Consider the following 17,922-nt stretch of genomic DNA (forward strand, 5'->3'; position numbering starts at 1 on the left):
ATCAAAAATAGAATATCCCAATATAACTAAGTAAAAATAAAACCATAGTAATACAGGGAGCCACCAGCGCAGGGTAGGCTGATAACAGGTGGAAATTGCAATGTCACTAAAAATCAGAAGCACAACCAATCAGAAAGTCGAAAGTCAGTGACGGCTACCTTCAGATGAAATCTATTCCATTCTAATACGTGATATTTTAATAGTTAAGTCCCAAATGGCACCCTATTTCCGATATAGTGCACTACTTTTGTTCAGAGCCCAATGTGCCCTCTTCAAAAGTAGTGCACTATTTTAGACTGCTCCACAAGGGAACAGCAAGCCCCAAAAAACGTATTAAGAAATATAATACGTAACTAACCAACAGTAAGCCCGGCTTATTCTATTCCATTCTGTGCCGACAATAGCATTTTTTTTTAATGGGCAGCAGTGTAACGAGTCAAAGTCAATGAGCTCATTGCTTCGACCTTACTGCAAAAATAAGGTGAACTCTACTTGATAATGCATGCAAAACCGAGCACTGAACGATGCCGCCAATTAAAATGAGCAGCAGAGCCTGTCTCCTTAAAAAAAAAACATGCTAATACCATCATACAGGATGCGTCACAATTCCCTATCTTGTGCACTACTTTTGACCAGGGCCCATAGTGTACTAGGGAATAAGGTGCCATTTGGGACGGATCCTATATGATGGGTATTAGCATGTCTTTCTTTTTTTAACAAACATCTCAGTTTTAATCAAATCAGCTACTACAGATAGCCACAGATACAAAATGTCCTGTTTGTCAGAAAAAACCTGTGTAGTTAATAGTCTGCTACCATCGCAGAGAAAGTAAATGTTTCATTGATTTGGGGGACAATTCATTCATAATCCACAACAGTAGAAAAATCCATTAACTAAATCCCAGAGAGAAAAGGTGGGGGTTTGATTCCAAAGTTATACATTCTTTCCTCACTGTGATGACCTCATCCGTCTCCCTCATTCATATGAATAAAACGTAAAAATATCAAATATGTATCACCTCTTCTCTACAATCTCCAGGGTGAGGTGGAGCAGCTCTCTCTTGCTCTTCTCCCTCCTCTTAATCATCTCCAGAATAGTGACGGCTCGGCTCAGATCCCTCCGCAGTTTCAGCATCTTCTCATACCCAGCCTCGTCATTCTTACGGTTCTGCAGACACAGTTAGATGTTAACATCTATGTTGGTGCAGGAATAAAGCATGGGAGCAGCATTTAAGTTAAGCATTTAACTATTAACTGGGTTCTCTGCTATACTGTCACTTCCTGAGAATAGTTCATAGCTAAATTACACACTAGTGAATACAGAAAGGTGGGTAAGAACATTCCCTCAACCATGTCCTAGATCGCAATGCCCTGTGAAAAGGCCACCTTTCTGAAAGTGAAATGGTTTATTATACTTGCATGCAGCCCTTGTTCAGTCCCATCATCCTACCTAGGACGTGGCTCACCTTTCTAGTCTGCATCTTCTCGGTTCTCCTGCGGAAGGCCACATAGGGGTCTGAGGTGCTAGATCCGTCCCTCTTCTCCTGCTTCACCGTGGGGATTAGCGAGACGCTCTTACAGTTTTTCCTCTTCCTGGTCCAGTAGTCAAACACCTCCTTGATCAGCTCGTCATCCTCCTTCAGCAGCAGCTTTGCCTCCTGCAGGTTCACCAGCTGAGCAGACAACACACATTTAGTCACACTGTTCTTTCTAGTACTCAATAAACCACCGCGCTTACCCCTAGCCTTTCAACTTTTGAAAAATCAAATAAGCAGAATGGTAGTCGACAAAAGGTTTGATAAACACTGGCCTATGTCCCACTTTCTGAGAGAACTGCCCTCAGCATTGTGGTTTGGTAAAGTACCTGCGTGCCACTGCCTTTCTCCAGCCGGTCGATCATGTCCTCAAACTGCAGAGAGGTGATCTCCATCTTCTTCTTCAGCTTATTCACAAACACCTCATCCTCTGAATCCAGGTCGTAGTCCGGCTGCTCTGTATCCAAACTGAAAGCTGTGATAGACAGGTTGAAGTATAAAAAAAAACGTTTTTTTTTAATATTGTTTTAGGTGGTAGACCAGCTTTAATATAGCAGACAATTACATTGATAGATCGCACGATTTGTCTGTATCCTTTAAAATTCCCCATATATTTTTTGTAATAAATATTTTCCTTTACTATTTCTCCCTGACCTTATCACCTCTCCCCTAATTGGAGTAAACTAATGGACAACAATACATAGGCTTCTACTTCCAGCTTTAGAAACGTCCCTGTCGACTGCATTTATTTTACATTTACATTTAAGTCATTTAGCAGACGCTCTTATCCAGAGCGACTTACAAATTGGTGCATTCACCTTATAATATCCAGTGGAACAACCACTTTACAATAGTGCATCTAAATCTTTTAAGGGGGGGGTTAGAAGGATTACTTTATCCTATCCCAGGTATTCCTTGAAGAGGTGGGGTTTCAGGTGTCTCCGGAAGGTGGTGATTGACTCCGCTGTCCTGGCGTCGTGAGGGAGCTTGTTCCACCATTGGGGTGCCAGAGCAGCTAACAGTTTTGACTGGGCTGAGCGGGAACTATGCTTCCTCAGAGGTAGGGAGGCGAGCAGGCCAGAGGTGGATGAACGGAGTGCCCTTGTTTGGGTGTAGGGCCTTAACATGTGTAAATATTTGTATGAACATAAGATTCAACAACTGAGACAAACTGAACAAGTTCCACAGACATGTGATTAACAGAAATTGAACAATGTGTCCCTGAACAAAGGAAGGGGGGGGGGTCAAAAACAAAAGTCAGTCAGTATCTGGTGTGGCCACAAGCTGCATTAAGTACTGCAGTGCATCTCCTCCTCATGGACTGCACCAGATTTGCCAGGTCTTGCTGTGAGATGTTACCCCACTCTTCCACCAAGGCACCTGCAAGTTCCTGGACATTTCTGGGGGGGATGGCCCTAGCCCTCACCCTCCAATCCAACAGGTCCCAGGCGTGCTCAATGGGATTGAGATCTGGGCTCTTCGCTGGCCATGGCAGAACACAGACATTCCTGTCTTGCAGGAAATCACACACAGAATGAGCAGTACGGCTGGTAGCATTGTCATGCTGGAGGGTCATGTCAGGATGAGCCTGCAGGAAGGGTACCACATGAGGGAGGATGTCTTCCATGTAACGCACAGCGTTGAGATTGCTCTTCACTGATGAGTCGCGGTTGCAGGCACTTTTTGCCAGTCCTGTCTGGTCCAGTGACGGTGGGTTTGTGCCCATAGGCAACATTGTTGCCGGTGATGTCTGGTGAGGACCCGCCTTACAACAGGCCTACAAGCCCTCAGTCCAGCCTCTCTCAGCCTATTGCGGACAGTCTGAGCACTGATGGAGGGATTGTGCGTTCCTGGTGTAACTCGGCAGTTGTTGTTGCCATCCTGTACCTGTCTCGCAGGTGTGATGTTCGGATGTACCGATTCTGTGCAGGTGTTGTTACACGTAGTCTGCCACTGCGAGGACGATCAGCTGTCCGTCCTGTCTCCTTGTAGCCCTGTCTTAGACGTCTCACAGTACAGACACTGCAATTCATTGCCCTGGCCACATCTGCAGTCCTCATGCAGAATGCCTAAGGCAAGTTCACGCAGATGAGCAGGGACCCTGGGCATCTTTCTTTTGCCGTTTTTGAGAGGCAGTAGAAAGGCCTCTTTAGTGTCCTAAGTTTTCATAACTGTGACCTTAATTGCCTACTGTCTAAGCTGTTAGTGTCTTAACGACCGTTCCACAGGCGCATGTTCATTAACTGTTTATGGTTCATTGAACAAGCATGGGAAATGGTGTTTAAACCCTTTACAACAAAGATATGTGAAGTTATTTGGATTGTTACAAATTATCTTTGAAAGACAGGGTGCTGAAAAAGGGACATTTCTTTTTTGCTGAGTTCACATAATACATACATAATTTACGACAGTATATTTTACATTAGTTATCTTTTGTTTTTAGTCCCAGCCTTCAGCTACCCTCAACTCCTCCCATCGATCTTTGAAGACCATCCAGTTTTGATTTCTAGCTGCCATATTTTCTCCACTGTGCTGTTTCACTAAAGTTGTGAACTTTTCCATTCAAATGTTTCTACAGATTGTAAATTAAACATTTTTGCTATGAGTATTATATTATTGATCAATTGACTAGGACTTTTCAAATCACCCAGCAATGCTATTTGCAAAGATAGCTCCAAGTAAATGGTGCAATTTTTTTGGCCATTTCTGAACGTGCGACCAAAAACAAGCCACATACCTAAACAAGTGATCTAATGATACTGTCTCTTCGCAGACAAATTTGCAGAGATGGCGTGGTTGTATCCCCCGTATATATAACATACTATAGGTTAAGGTAGTTGTATAATTTAAATTGAAAAACTAAGTTTTGAATCTGGCGTTGTTTTGTGTATCAGTTCATAAACAATGTGCCATGGAATCGGTACATCGAAAATCTCCTGTTTTGCAACCTGTAAATGAAACTGGTATACTTTATCACAATTTTGGTCTTTTAGGGCCAACAGAGAACTTCCTTAACTTCTCCCCTTTACACTTGCCTCCTCCATGAGGTAATGCTGCAATCAGTTGGATATACTTTTTGAAAGAGCTGACATTTCCATGTATTTTTCTTAACTGCATGTGTAACAACTCCACCAGTCCTATTTATGATAATGTAAAAACATCATCCCCAAAAACATTTTTAATTTTTATTTATAAATGTGTATATTTGAGTTTAACCATAATATTTGTTCCAATATTTGCGCCTTTTCTGGTGGCTCAAACTGAAATTGCAACCAGTTTTCTATGGCTTGTTTTAAAAATAGCTATATTTTGGAGATTACTTAATCTTCAAATAACCAAAAGTGAGAGGCTATCTGAATGAAGGGAAATTGCCATTTGTACACAGGATGAGACATTTACAAATCTGCTTGGGAACCAGTTCAGATTTAAGTATAGTTTTTGTATGACCAGAACCTTTAGTAAGAGATCCAATACTTTAATATTAAAAATAATTTCTCTCCTCCGAATTCATATTAATTATATACAGTGCCTTCAGAAAGTATTCACACCCCTTGACTTTACGCACTTTGTGTTGCAGCCTGAATTTAAAATGGATTAAATTAAGATTTTTTTCGTCACTGGCCTACAATACCCCATAATGTCAAATTGTTAACATGTTTTCCAAATTCTTTGCCAAATAAACATTTTAAGCTGAAATGTCGAGTCAATAAGTACTCAACCCCTTTGTTACTGCAAGCCTAAATATGTTCACGAGTAAAAATGTGCTTAACAAGTCACATAAATTGCATGGACTGTGTGCAATTATAGTGTTTAACATGATTTTGAATGAATGCCTCATCTCTGTACCCAACACATACAATTCTCTGTAAGGTCCCTAAGTCGAGCAGTGAATTTCAAACAGATTCAACCACAAAGACCAGGGAGGTTTTCCTTCCTGTGCATCACAAAGGGCACCTATTGGTTGATGGGGGAAAAAAGGCATTAAATATCCCTTTGAGCATGTTGAAGTTATTAATTACACTTTGGATGGTGTATCAACACACCCAAAAGAAACAGGAGTCCTTCCTCACTTGCCGGAAAGGAAGGAAACCGCTCAGGGATTTCACCATGAGGCCAATGGTGACTTTAAAACAGTTACAGTTTAATGGCTGTGACAGGAGAAAACTGAGGATGGATTAACAACATTGTAGTTACTCCATAATACTAAACTACTGACAGAGTGAAAAGAACAAAGCCTGCACAGAATAAAAATATTCCAAAACACGCATCCTGTTTGCAAAAAGGCACTCAAGTAATACTGCAAAAAAATGTGGCAAAGCAATTCACTTTTTGTCCCGAATACAAAGTGTTGTGTTTAGGGCAAATTGAAAACAACACTTTACCAAGTACCACTCTTCATATTTTCAAGCATAGTGGTGGCTGCATCATGTTATGCTTGTAATCGTAAAGGACTTGAGTTTCTCAAGATAAAAAAAAAAAGTAAGAGCTAAAACACAGGTAAAATCCCAAGTGGACAACCTGATTCGGTCTGCTTTCCAACAGACACTGGGAGATGAATTCACCTTTCAGCAGGGCAATAACCTAAAACAAAGGTCAAATCTACACCGCAGTTGCTTACCAAGACGAGTGTGAATGTGGCCAAGTTACAGTTGACTTAAATCTCCTGGCAAAACCTGAAAATGGTTATCTAGCAATGATCAACAACCAATTTGACAGAGCTTGAAGAATTAAAAAAATAAAAATGGGCAAATGTTGCACAATCCAGGTGTGGAAAGCGTTAAGAGACTTACACAGAAACATTCACAGCTTTAAAATCACTGCCAAAGATGATTGCTTACAGCCGGGAAGAACTATTGGATAAGAGCAACGTCAACTTACCAACATTACGACCAGGAATATAACTTTCCCGAAGCGGATCCTCTGTTGGGACCACCACCCAGGACAAGGGATCTGATCCCCAGTAGCCAACCCAAAACACTGGCGCAGCAGACGGAGCGGCCTTCTGGTCAGGCTCCGTAGACGTGCACATCGTTCCAGAGTATACTACTCGCCAATGTCCAGTCTCTAGGTAGACGAAATACGAGCAAGGGTTGCCTTCCAGAGACACGGAAACATGGCTCTCTCGGGATATGTTGTCGGAATCGGTTCAGCCACCGGGCTTCTCAATGCATCGCGCTGTCAGAAATAAACATCTCTCTGGTAAGAAGAAGGGTGGGGGTGTATGCTTTATGATTAACAACTCATGATGTAATCATAACATACAGGAACTCAAACCCTTCTGCTCGCCCGACCTAGAATTCCTTACAATCAAATGCCGGCCATTTTACCAACCAAGAGAATTCTCTTCAGTTATAGTGACAGCTGTGTACATTCCCACTCAAGCGAACACCAAGATGGCCCTCAAGGAACTTCACTGGACTCTATGTAAACTAAATATCCAGAGGCTGCATTTATTGTTTCTGGGGATTTTAACAAAGCAAATTTGAGAACAAGGCTACCTAAATTCTATCAGGATATTGATTGCACAACACGCAGGGCTTATTCTCTCGACCACTGCTACTCTAACTTCCGCGATGCAAACAAAGCCCTCCCCCGCTCTCCCATTTGGCAAATCCGACCACGACGCCATCTTGCTCGTTCCGTCTTATAGGCAGAAACTCAAAACAGGATGTACCAGTAACGAGAAACTTTCAACCCTGGTCTGACCAATAGGAAACCATGCTTCAAAATTGTTTTGATCTGGAATATGTTTGTCAGCCTCAGAACAACATTGACCTATACGCTGACTCGGTGAGTGCGTTTATAAAGAAATGCATTGGCTCTAACCATTGTGACTATTAAAACCTAGCCTAAGCAGAAAACTTGGATGGATGGCCGCAGTCGCACTAAACTGAAAGTGCGATCCACTGCATTTAACCATGGAAAGAAGTCTGGGAATATGGTTGAATATAAACAGTGTCGTTATTCCCGCTGCAAGGCAATCAAACAGGCGAAATGCCGGTACAGGGACAAGGTGGAATTGCAATTCAACGGCTCAGACACCAGACGTATGTGGCAGGGTCTACAGGAAATCACGGACTACAAAAAAAGCCACGTCACAGACGTCACGCTTCCAGACAAACTAAAACACCTTCTTTGAGGATAATACTGTGCCATCATAACGGCTTGCTAACAAAGACTTCGTCCCCCCCCGCTCTTCCTCCGTGGCTGACGTGAGTAAAACATTTAAACGTGTTTACCCTCGCAAGGCTGCTGGCCCAGACGGCATGCCTAGCTATGTCCTCAGAGCATGCGCAGACCAGCTGGCTGCTGTGTTTACAGACATATTCAATCACTAACTATCCCAGGCTGTTGTCCCCACATGCTTCAAGAAGGCTACCATTGTTCCTGTACCCAAGAAGGCAAAGAACTGAACTACTACCATCCTGTAGCACTCACTTCTGTCATCATGAAGTGCTTTGAGAGGCAAGTCATGGATCATATCGCCACCACCTTACGGGCCACCCAAGACCCACTTCAGTTTGCATACCGCCCCAACCGGTCCACAGATGACAGAATCATCATCACATTACCCTATCCCATCTGGACAAAAAGAATTCCCATGTAAGCATGCTGTTCATTGACTACAGCTCAGCATTCAACACCATAGTACCCTCCAAGCTCATCATCAAGCTGGAGGCCCTGGGTCTCAACCCCGCCCTGTGCAATTTTAAAATATAGAAATTCATCCTAAAAATATAAAAATGAACTCCCATGGCATAATTGTGTTAGTGTTCGCAACAATATAAAGAATAATGGGCGATATACTGTATCTAAAAAAATACAAAAACTAAAACTTTTGTCCGGATTTCTGCGCTTCAATGTCATTAAGTATAACAAAAGTAAAAAGCCATTTTAAAGCATATCACATAACGGTAATCATGAAGCTAATTGACAAAATTTGAGTAAATTGGAGTAGAACCTGTGGATGTATTTCAAGGCCTACCTTCAAACTCAGTGTCTCTTTGCTTGACATCATGGGAAAATCTAAAGAAATCAGCCAAAATCTCAGGAATTTTTTTTTTATTTGTAGACCTCAACATCTGGTTCAACAGGTACAAAAGTATCTATATCCACAGTAAAACGAGTCCTATAACAACATATCCTGAAAGGCTGCTCAGCAAGGAAGAAGACACTGCTCCAAAACGGCCATAAAAAAAGCCAGACTGCGGTTTGCAACTGCACATGGGGACAAAGATCGTACTTTTTGGACAAATATCCTCTGGTCTGATGAAACAAAAATAGAACTGTTTGGCCATAATGACCATCGTTATGTTTGGAGGAAAAAGGAGGAGGCTTGCAAGCCGAAGAACACCATCACAACCGTGAAGCACGGGGGTGCTTTGCTGCAGGAGGGACTGGTGCACTTCACAAAATAAATGGCATCACGAGGAAGGAAAATGATGTGGATATATTGACGCAACATCTCAAGACATCAGTCAGGGAGTTAAAGCTTGGTCGCAAGTGGGTCTTCAATCCTATAGAAAATGTGTGGGCAGAACTGAAAAAGCTTGTGCGAGCAAGGAGGCCTACAAACCTGACTCAGTTACACCAGCTCTGTCAGGAGGAATGGGCCAAAATTCACGCAACTTATTGTGGGAAGCTTGTGGAAGGCTACACGAAACATTTGACCCAAGTTAAACAATTTAAAGGCAATGCTACCAAATACTAATTGAGTGTACGGAAACTTCTGACCCACTGGGAATGTGATGAAAGAAATAAAAGCTGAAATAAATCACTACTATTTTTCTGACATTTCACATCCTTAAAATAAAGTGGTGATCCTAACTGACCCAAGACAGGGAATTTTTACTAGGATTAAATGTCAGGAATTGTGAAAAACTGAGTTTAAATGCATTTGGCTAAGGTGTATGCAAACTTTCAACTTCATGTGATACTCAAAATAAAATGTGATTTTTTCTGGGTAGTTATATTTCTGCCAAGCATGGATATAATAACCTTGTGATTACTAAGAAAATGGCCATAATTATTATTTTTTGCTACTTTGAAAACCTTATACGTCTTTAACCCATATACTGTATGTCATACCATCTACTGGACCTTGCCTATGCCTCTCGGCCATGGCTCATCCATATGCTTATATGTACATATTCTCTTTCATCCCTTTAGATGTGTGTATTCGGTAGTTGGGGAATTGTTAGATTACTTGTTAGATATTACTGCACTGTCGGAACTAGAAGCACAAGCATTTCGCTACACTTGCATTAACCTCTATGGGCTAGGTTACTCAACAGCCAGTTGAATCCTGTGGCGCGTTATTCAAATACCTTAGATATGATATTACTTCAATTTTTAATCTAACCACACTATCCGATTACAAAAAAGGCTTTACAACGAAAGCAAAACATTAGATTATGTCAGCAGAGTACCGAGCCAGAAATAATCAGACACCCATTTTTCAAGCTAGCATATAATGTCACATAAACCCAAACCACAGCTAAATGTAGCACTAACCTTTGATGATATTCAGATGACAACCCTAGGACATTATGTTATACAATACATGCATGTTTTGTTCAATCAAGTTCATATTTATATCAAAAACCAGCTTTTTACATTAGCATGTGACTAGCATTCCCACCGAACACTGCCGGTGAATTTACTAAATTACTCACGATAAACGTTCACAAAAAGCATTACAATTATTTTAAGAATTATAGATGCAGAACTCCTCTACGCACTCGATATGTCCGATTTTAAAATAGCTTTTCGGTGAAAGCACATTTTGCAATATTCTCAGTAGATAGCCCGGCATCACTGGGTTAGCTATTTAGACACCCAGCAGGTTTAGCACTCGTCAAAGTCAGATTTACTATAAGAAAAATGTTATTACCTTTGTTGTCTTCGTCAGAATGCACTCCCAGGACTTCTACTTCAATAACAAATGTTGGTTTGGTCCAAAATAATCCATCGTTATATCCAAACAGCGGCATTTTGTTTGTGCGTTCTAGACACTATCCTAAAGGGTAAATAAGGGTGACGAGCATGGCGCAATTCGTGACAAAAGAATTCTAAATATTCCATTACCGTACTTCGAAGCATGTCAACCGCTGTTTAAAATCAATTTTTATGCCATTTTTCTCATAAAAAAGCAATAATATTCCGACCGGGAATCTGCGTTTAGATAAACAGACAAAGGAAAAGAAAGCATTCAGTCGAAGCGGGCACGCGCCTAAGCCCATAGTACTCTGAGTGGCCACTTGCCAAAAGCGATAAAGTGTTTCAGCCAGAGCCTGCCTCGATATCGTTCAACTTTTTCCCGGGCTCTGAGACCCTATGGAAGACGTAGGAAGTGTCAGGTTATTGCACAGATCCTGAGTCTTCAATAAAAAGAGCCAAGATGAAACACTACTTCTCAGACAGGCCACTTCCTGCATGGAATCTTCTCAGGTTTTTGCCTGCCATATGAGTTCTGTTATACTCACAGACACCATTCAAACAGTTTTAGAAACTTTAGGGTGTTTTCTATCCAAAGCCAATAATTATATGCATATTCTAGTTACTGGGCAGGAGTAGTAACCAGATTAAATTGGGTACGTTTTTTTATCCAGCCGTGTCAATACTGCCCCCTAGCCCTAACAGGTTAATATCTGCTAACCATGTGTAAGTCAGCGACTAATAAAAGTTTGATTGGATTAGTACTTACTCAGGGGTATGAATAATTATGTAATTTAGATATCCGTATTTTATTTTCAATATGTTAGCAAATGTTTTTACATTGTCATTATGTTTGTAAATTGGTGAGAAGAAAAAAGTCAGTACTTATACATTTTTAATTCAGGCTGTTACAACAAAATGTGGAATACGTCAAGGGGTATGAATACTTTCTGAACATAGGCCCGTTTCAATTTTGTCTGGCTTGCAGTTCCAAATAAAGAAGAATATTTTGTGCTCATGTAATTAACCTGTTGGGGCTAGGGGGCAGTATTAAGAATTTTGAAAAAAACATGTGCCCATTTTTAACTGCCTCCTACACCAACTCAGAAGCTAGAATATGCATATTATTGTTCAGGTTTGGATAGAAAACACTCTGAATTTTCTAAAACTGTTTGAATGGTGTCTAAGTATAACAGAACTCATATGGCAGTCAAAACCCTGAGACAAATTCTGCCAGGAAGTGGATACCTGATGTGTTGAATTACCTTTAAGCCTATGTCATTGAAACACACAGGGGCTTATTAATCTTTGAGCACTTCCTATGGCTTCCACTAGATGTCACCAGTCTTTAGAAAGTGGTTTGAGTCTTCTACTGTGAGAACTGAACGAACAAGAGCCTTGGAACGGTGGTGGCCGATTAGACTCTGGCGCGCGAGTTCATGTTGGGTACTCTTGTTCCAATACGTTTTAAAAGAGAATGCAATCGTCCACCTTGAATATTATTCATGTTCTGGTTAAAAAAGGCACTAATGATTTATGCTATACAACGTTTGACATGTTTGAAAGAACGTAAATATTTTTTGCCCCCTCGTTCATGAAGAGAAGTCCGGCGGGCATAGATCATGTGCTAACAACACGGAGCTTTTTGGACATAAATTATGAGCTTTTTCGAACAAAACTACATTTGTTATGGACCTGGCATTACTGGAAGTGACATCTGATGAAGAGAATCAAAGGTAATGGATTATTTACATAGTATTTTCGATCTCTCCAACATGGCGGTTAGTCTGTATCGCAAAGCGTATTTTTCTGGGTGCAGTCCTCAGATTATTGCAAAGTGTGATTTCCCAGTAAGGTTATTTTTAAATCTGGCAATCCGGTTGCGTTCAAGAGATGTAAATCTATAATTCTTTGAATGACAATACAATATTTTACCAATGTTTTCGAATAGTAATTATTTAATTTGTTGTGCTGCTTGACTGGCGGTTATTGGAGGGAAAAGATTTCCTCAACATCAACGCCATAGTAAAACGCTGTTTTTGGATATAAATATGAACTTGATAGAACAAAAAATGCATGTATTGTCTAAAATAATGTCCTAGGAGTGTCATCTGATGGAGATTGTCAAAGGTTAGTGCATAATTTTAGCTGGTTTTCTGCTTTCGGTGACGCCCGTCTTTGAATTGACAAAACATTACACACAGCTATTGTCAATGTACTCTCCTAACATAATCTAACTTTATGCTTTCGCCGTAAAGCTTTTTTGAAATCGGACAACGTGGTTAGATTAAGGAGATGTTTATCTTTCAAAGGGTGTAAGATAGTTGTATGTTTGAGAAATGTGAATTATGACATTTAATTGTTTTCAAATTTGGCGCTCTTGATATTTCACCTGTTGTTGATAGGGTGTACCAGGGGTGGGACGCTTGCGTCCCACATAGCCCATAGAGGTTGAAAAAAAGTTGTCAGGCGTAGGCAGGGCCATAAGTAAATAGGTAAACTAGGATATGACTAAAGAATGAATCAGGGTGATTTTTCCACAAATATACAGGTATTGGCCTTTCCATGGTAGCAAAATCTTTAATAATTTGGCCAGCTTTCGACACTGAACAAAAATATACAACAACATGTAAAGTGTTGGTCCCATGTTTAATGAGCTGGGGGGGAAAGAAATCCCTTAAATTTTCCATACCGCAAAAAACATCTCAAATTGTGCACAGATTTGTTTACATCCCTGTTAGTGTGCATTTCTTATTTGCCAAGATAGACCACCCTGTTAGGTGGATAGATTATCAAGAAGCTGATTAAACAGCACGATCATTAGACAGATGCATCTTGTGCTGGGGCCAATAAAATACGCAGTTTTGTAAAAACGCAATGCCACAGCGAACAATTGGCAGGCTGACTGCAGTAATGTCCATCAGAGCTGTAGCCAGAGAATCAAATGTTAATTTCTCTACCATAAGCCTCCAACGTCATTTTAGAGAATTTGGCAGTACGTCCAATCACAGGCCACCATCAACTGCCTGATCAACTCTACTGTTTGTGACCGGCGAAGGAGATGTGACGTGCTGCGCGAGAAAAATGGTCACACCAGATAGTGACTGGTTTTGTGATCCACGCCACTACTTTATTTTTAAATGTATCTGTGACCAACAGATGCATACAGCCGTATGAAAAAGTTTGGGCACCCCTCTGAGGCGGCATAATAATTTACTCTCGTCACAGAAAATGATCACAGTGGCATGCCATTCATTTTCTAATAAAAGCTGAGTACTGGGGTACTGTCCAGACAAAGATTTTTAGTGTAGCAATATTAAGTTGTATGAAATTAAATCGGATGTGAAATAGGCTATACAAAAATTTGGGCACCCTTGTCATTCTGTTGATTTCAATACCTGTAACTACTTAGCACTGATTAATTGGAACACACAATTGGTTTGGTGAGCTCATTAAGCCTTGAACTTCATAGACAAGTTCATCCAATCATGAGAAAAGGTATTTAAGGTGGCCAATTGCAAGTTGTTGTTCTCTTTGACTCTCCTCTGAAGAGTGGCAACATGGGGGCCTCAAAACAACTCTCAAATGACCTGAAAACAAAGATTGTTCAACATTATGGTTTAGAGGAAGGCTACAAAAAGCTATCGCAGAGATGAAGCTGTCAGTGTCCACTGTGAGGAACATAGTGAGAAATGGAAGACCACAGGCACAGTTCTTGCCACAGAGTCGCTTGAGGTATGCAAATGCACATTTGGACAAGCCAGCTTCATTTTGGAATAAGGTGCTGTGGACTGATGAAACAAAGATTGAGTTATTTGGTCATAACAAGGGACGTTATGCATGGCGGCAAAAGAACAGCGCGTTCCAAGAAAAACACTTGCTACCCACAGTAAAATTTGGTGGGGGTTCCATCAGGCTGTGGGGCTGTGTGGCCAGTGCCGGTACTGGGAATCTTGTTAAAGTTGAGGGTCGCGTGAATTCCACTCAATATCAGCAGATTCTTGGGAATAATGTTGAAGAATCAGTCACAAAGTTGAAGTTACGCCGGGGCTGGATATTTCAACAAGACAACGACTCAAAACACTATTCAAAATCTACCCGGGCATTAATGCAGAGGAACAAGTACAATGTTCTGGAATGGCCATCCCAGTCCCCAGACCTGAATATCATTGAGAATCTGTGGGATGATTTGAAGCGGGCTGTCCATGCTCGGCAACCATCAAACCTAACTGAACTGGAGATGTTTTGTAAGGAGGAATGGTCCAAAATGCCTTCATCCAGAATCCAGACACTCATTGGAGGCTATAGGAAGCGTCTAGATGTTGTTATTTTAGCAAAAGGAGGCTCTACTAAATATTGATGTGATTTTTCTATTGGGGTGCCCAAATTTATGCACCTGTCTAATTTTGTTTTGATGCATTATTGCACATTTTCTGTTAATCCAATAAACCTCATTTCACTACTGAAATATTACTGTGTACATCAGTTATTTGATAGATCAAAATGATATTGCTGATCCAAAACACCCAATTATTTATAAATGGAAATTATGGAAATTGTCAGGTGTGCCCATACTTTTTCATACGACTGTATCTGTATTCCCAGCAATGTGGAATCCATAGATTAGGGCCTAATGACTAAATTTCTATTGACTGATTTCCTTATACGTACTGTAACTCAGTAAAAGCTATGAAATTGTATGTTGCATTTATACATTTTTTGTTCAGTATATTTATAAATAGTATACGTATAAAATATGTCGGTAGTATGTCAATAAAATTCTCTAACCTTAAAAGTAGTTTTGAGTTATTATCCAGTTAGGATGATTTTGGCCAGGAGTGAGCAGATCAGCGATAAAGCACATTAATTTCTACGCTTCTTCACAAGGCATTCTGCACCGCCATCTTCAGTCCACCATACTCCTGCCTTTTAGCCCAAAAACATGTTGCAACACTTCCCAAGTGGTAGTGCTTCCCAAATGGCACCCAATTCCCTATATAGTGCGCTACTTTTGACCAGATCACCAGGGCCCTAGACAAACAGTGTACTTAACCTGTTGGGGCTAGGGGGCAGTATTTGCACGGCCGGATAAAAAACGTAACCGATTTAATCTGGTTACTACTCCTGCCCAGTAACTAGAATATGCATATAATATTTGGCTTTGGATAGAAAACACCCTAAAGTTTCTAAAACTGTTTGAATGGTGTCTGTGAGTATAACAGAACTCATTTGGCAGGCCAAAACCTGAAGATTCCTTACAGGAAGTGGCCTGTCTGACCATTTCTTGCCCTCCTTGATCATCTCTAACAAATACAGGGGATCTCTGGCATGACGTGACACTTCCTACGGCTCCCATGGGCTCTCAGAAGGCGGGAAAAAGCTGAACGATGTAATTCCACCCCCAGGCTGAAACACATTAGCGCGTTTGGCAAGTGCTCTATCAGAGGGCCATTAGACTGAGGCTCGTGCATGAGGGGAGAGCATGCTTTTACTTTCACTCTTTGTAATAAAAAACGATTTCCCGGTCAGAATTTTATCGCTTTTTTACGAGAAAAATGGCATAAAAATGGATTTTAAACAGCGGTTGACATGCTTCGTAGTACGGTAATGGAATATTTTGACTTTTTTTGTCTCGAAATGCGCCGTGCTCGTAACCCTTATTTACCCTTTCGGATAGTGTCTTGAACGCACGAACAAAACGCCGCTATTTGGATATAACAATGGATTATTTGGGACCAAACCAACATTTGTTATTGAAGTAGAAGTCCTGGGAGTGCATTCTGACGAAGACAGCAAAGGTAATAACATTTTTCTTATAGTAAATGTGACTTTGCTGAGTGCTAAACTTGCTGGGTGTCTAAATAGCTAGCCCTGTGATGCCGGGCTATCTACTTAGAATATTGCAAAATGTGCTTTCACCGAAAAGCTATTTTAAAATCGGACATATCGAGTGCAGAGAGGAGTTCTGCATCTATAATTCTTAAAATAATTGTTATGCTTTTTGTGAACGTTTATCATGAGTAATTTAGTAAATTCACCGGCAGTGTTCGGTGGGAATGCTAGTCACATGCTAATGTAAAAAGCTGTTTTTGATATAAATATGAACTTGATTGAACAAAACATGCATGTATTGTATAACATTATGTCCTAGGGTTGTCATCTGATGAAGATCATCAAAGGTTAGTGCTGCATTTAGCTTTGGTTTGGGTTTATGTGACATTATATGCTAGCTTGAAAAATGGGTGTCTGATTATTTCTGGCTGGGTACTCTGCTGACATAATCTAATGTTTTGCTTTCGTTGTAAAGCCTTTTTGAAATCGGACAGTGTGGTTAGATTAACGAGAGTCTTGTCTTTAAAATGGTGTAAAATATGTTTGAAAAATTGAAGTTTTTGCATTTTGAGGTATTTGAATATCGCGCCACGGGATTACACTGGCTGTTGAGTAGGTGGGACGCAAGCATCCCACCTAGCCCATAGAGGTTAATAAGGGTTACAGAAAGATGACCATGGGAACTCTGGTAAAAACACACGTCTCTATATTTAGCACAGATCACAATCAGCAGCTTAATGCGGCAAACTCCAGAAATCCACTAAGCTTGCAAAAAGCCTGCCCTCCCTTTGGTTAGACATGAAAGCCCCTTAGAAAAAAAACTGAGCTGACAGGAGTGTTTGTGAGCTGGGGCTGAGAGGGGGGTCCCCTGGGCTTAGACTATTCAGTGTCCCACACCCCCTGCCTAGCCTGTGCCCCTCTACCTTCCCATCTGTGCCCTCTCTCACTGTGCTCAAATGCTTTCAGACCGCAGGACACCTCCGGATCACACTGCTGCTATTAGAGAAATACCAGGGGCTGACAATCACTTAAAGGTCCAATGCAACTAATGTAATCTCAATATCAAATACTTTCTGGGTAATAATTAAGTACCTTACAGGGATTTGACGATTTTTTTTATTGAAAACAGAAACAAAAAACAGGTTCTTAGCAAAGGGCAATTTCTCAAACAAGAATTTTGCTACAACTGTCTGCCTTTATTGGCAGAGAGGTTTGGAACGCTGTCTTATTGATGTATTGCACCTAACAAATTTACCGCATGGTGATGTCAACATGGAAGGCCAAAACTCCATCCCACCAAAACAGACACATTTCAGGGTCGTTTGAAACTTACACTAAAACTGCATTACCATACTTTTCACAATTTCACAATATTACTCCAACCTTAGTGAGGAAATATATATAAAACACAGGAACACCACATTTTGGACTGCACTGGGGCTTTAAACATACCCCAGACAGAGCACACAAGCACTGCAAACACACAGCAGCATGAACACAAACTGCAGTATGTGCACACACGCAAGGCACACTCAAGAGAAGAAAAACAAACATCTGCCGACTGACCAAAGAGACAACAGAAAAACAAAGACCACTGACAAACAGGCTACATGAACAG

At 40.9% G+C, this 17,922-nt stretch overlaps 1 protein-coding gene across 4 annotated transcripts in view; it reads right to left on the reverse strand.

Annotated features, from left to right (window-relative positions):
- The window catches only part of LOC106590037 (enhancer of polycomb homolog 1), a 136,628-nt gene that overhangs the window by 67,133 nt on the left and 51,573 nt on the right, over positions 1-17,922 (reverse strand). For all 4 annotated transcript variants that reach the window (XM_045710952.2, XM_045710953.2, XM_045710951.2 and 1 more), the window contains 3 exons: positions 1,865-2,010; positions 1,467-1,673; positions 1,020-1,168 (listed from right to left, as the gene is read on the reverse strand). In XM_045710952.2, the coding sequence (XP_045566908.2) occupies positions 1,020-1,168; positions 1,467-1,673; positions 1,865-2,010 (502 nt within the window). The remainder of the gene's footprint in view (positions 1-1,019; positions 1,169-1,466; positions 1,674-1,864; positions 2,011-17,922) is intronic.

The sequence above is a fragment of the Salmo salar genome, chromosome 29 (assembly GCF_965601325.2).
Source record: "Salmo salar chromosome 29, fSalSal1, whole genome shotgun sequence".
Taxonomy (NCBI): domain Eukaryota; kingdom Metazoa; phylum Chordata; class Actinopteri; order Salmoniformes; family Salmonidae; genus Salmo; species Salmo salar.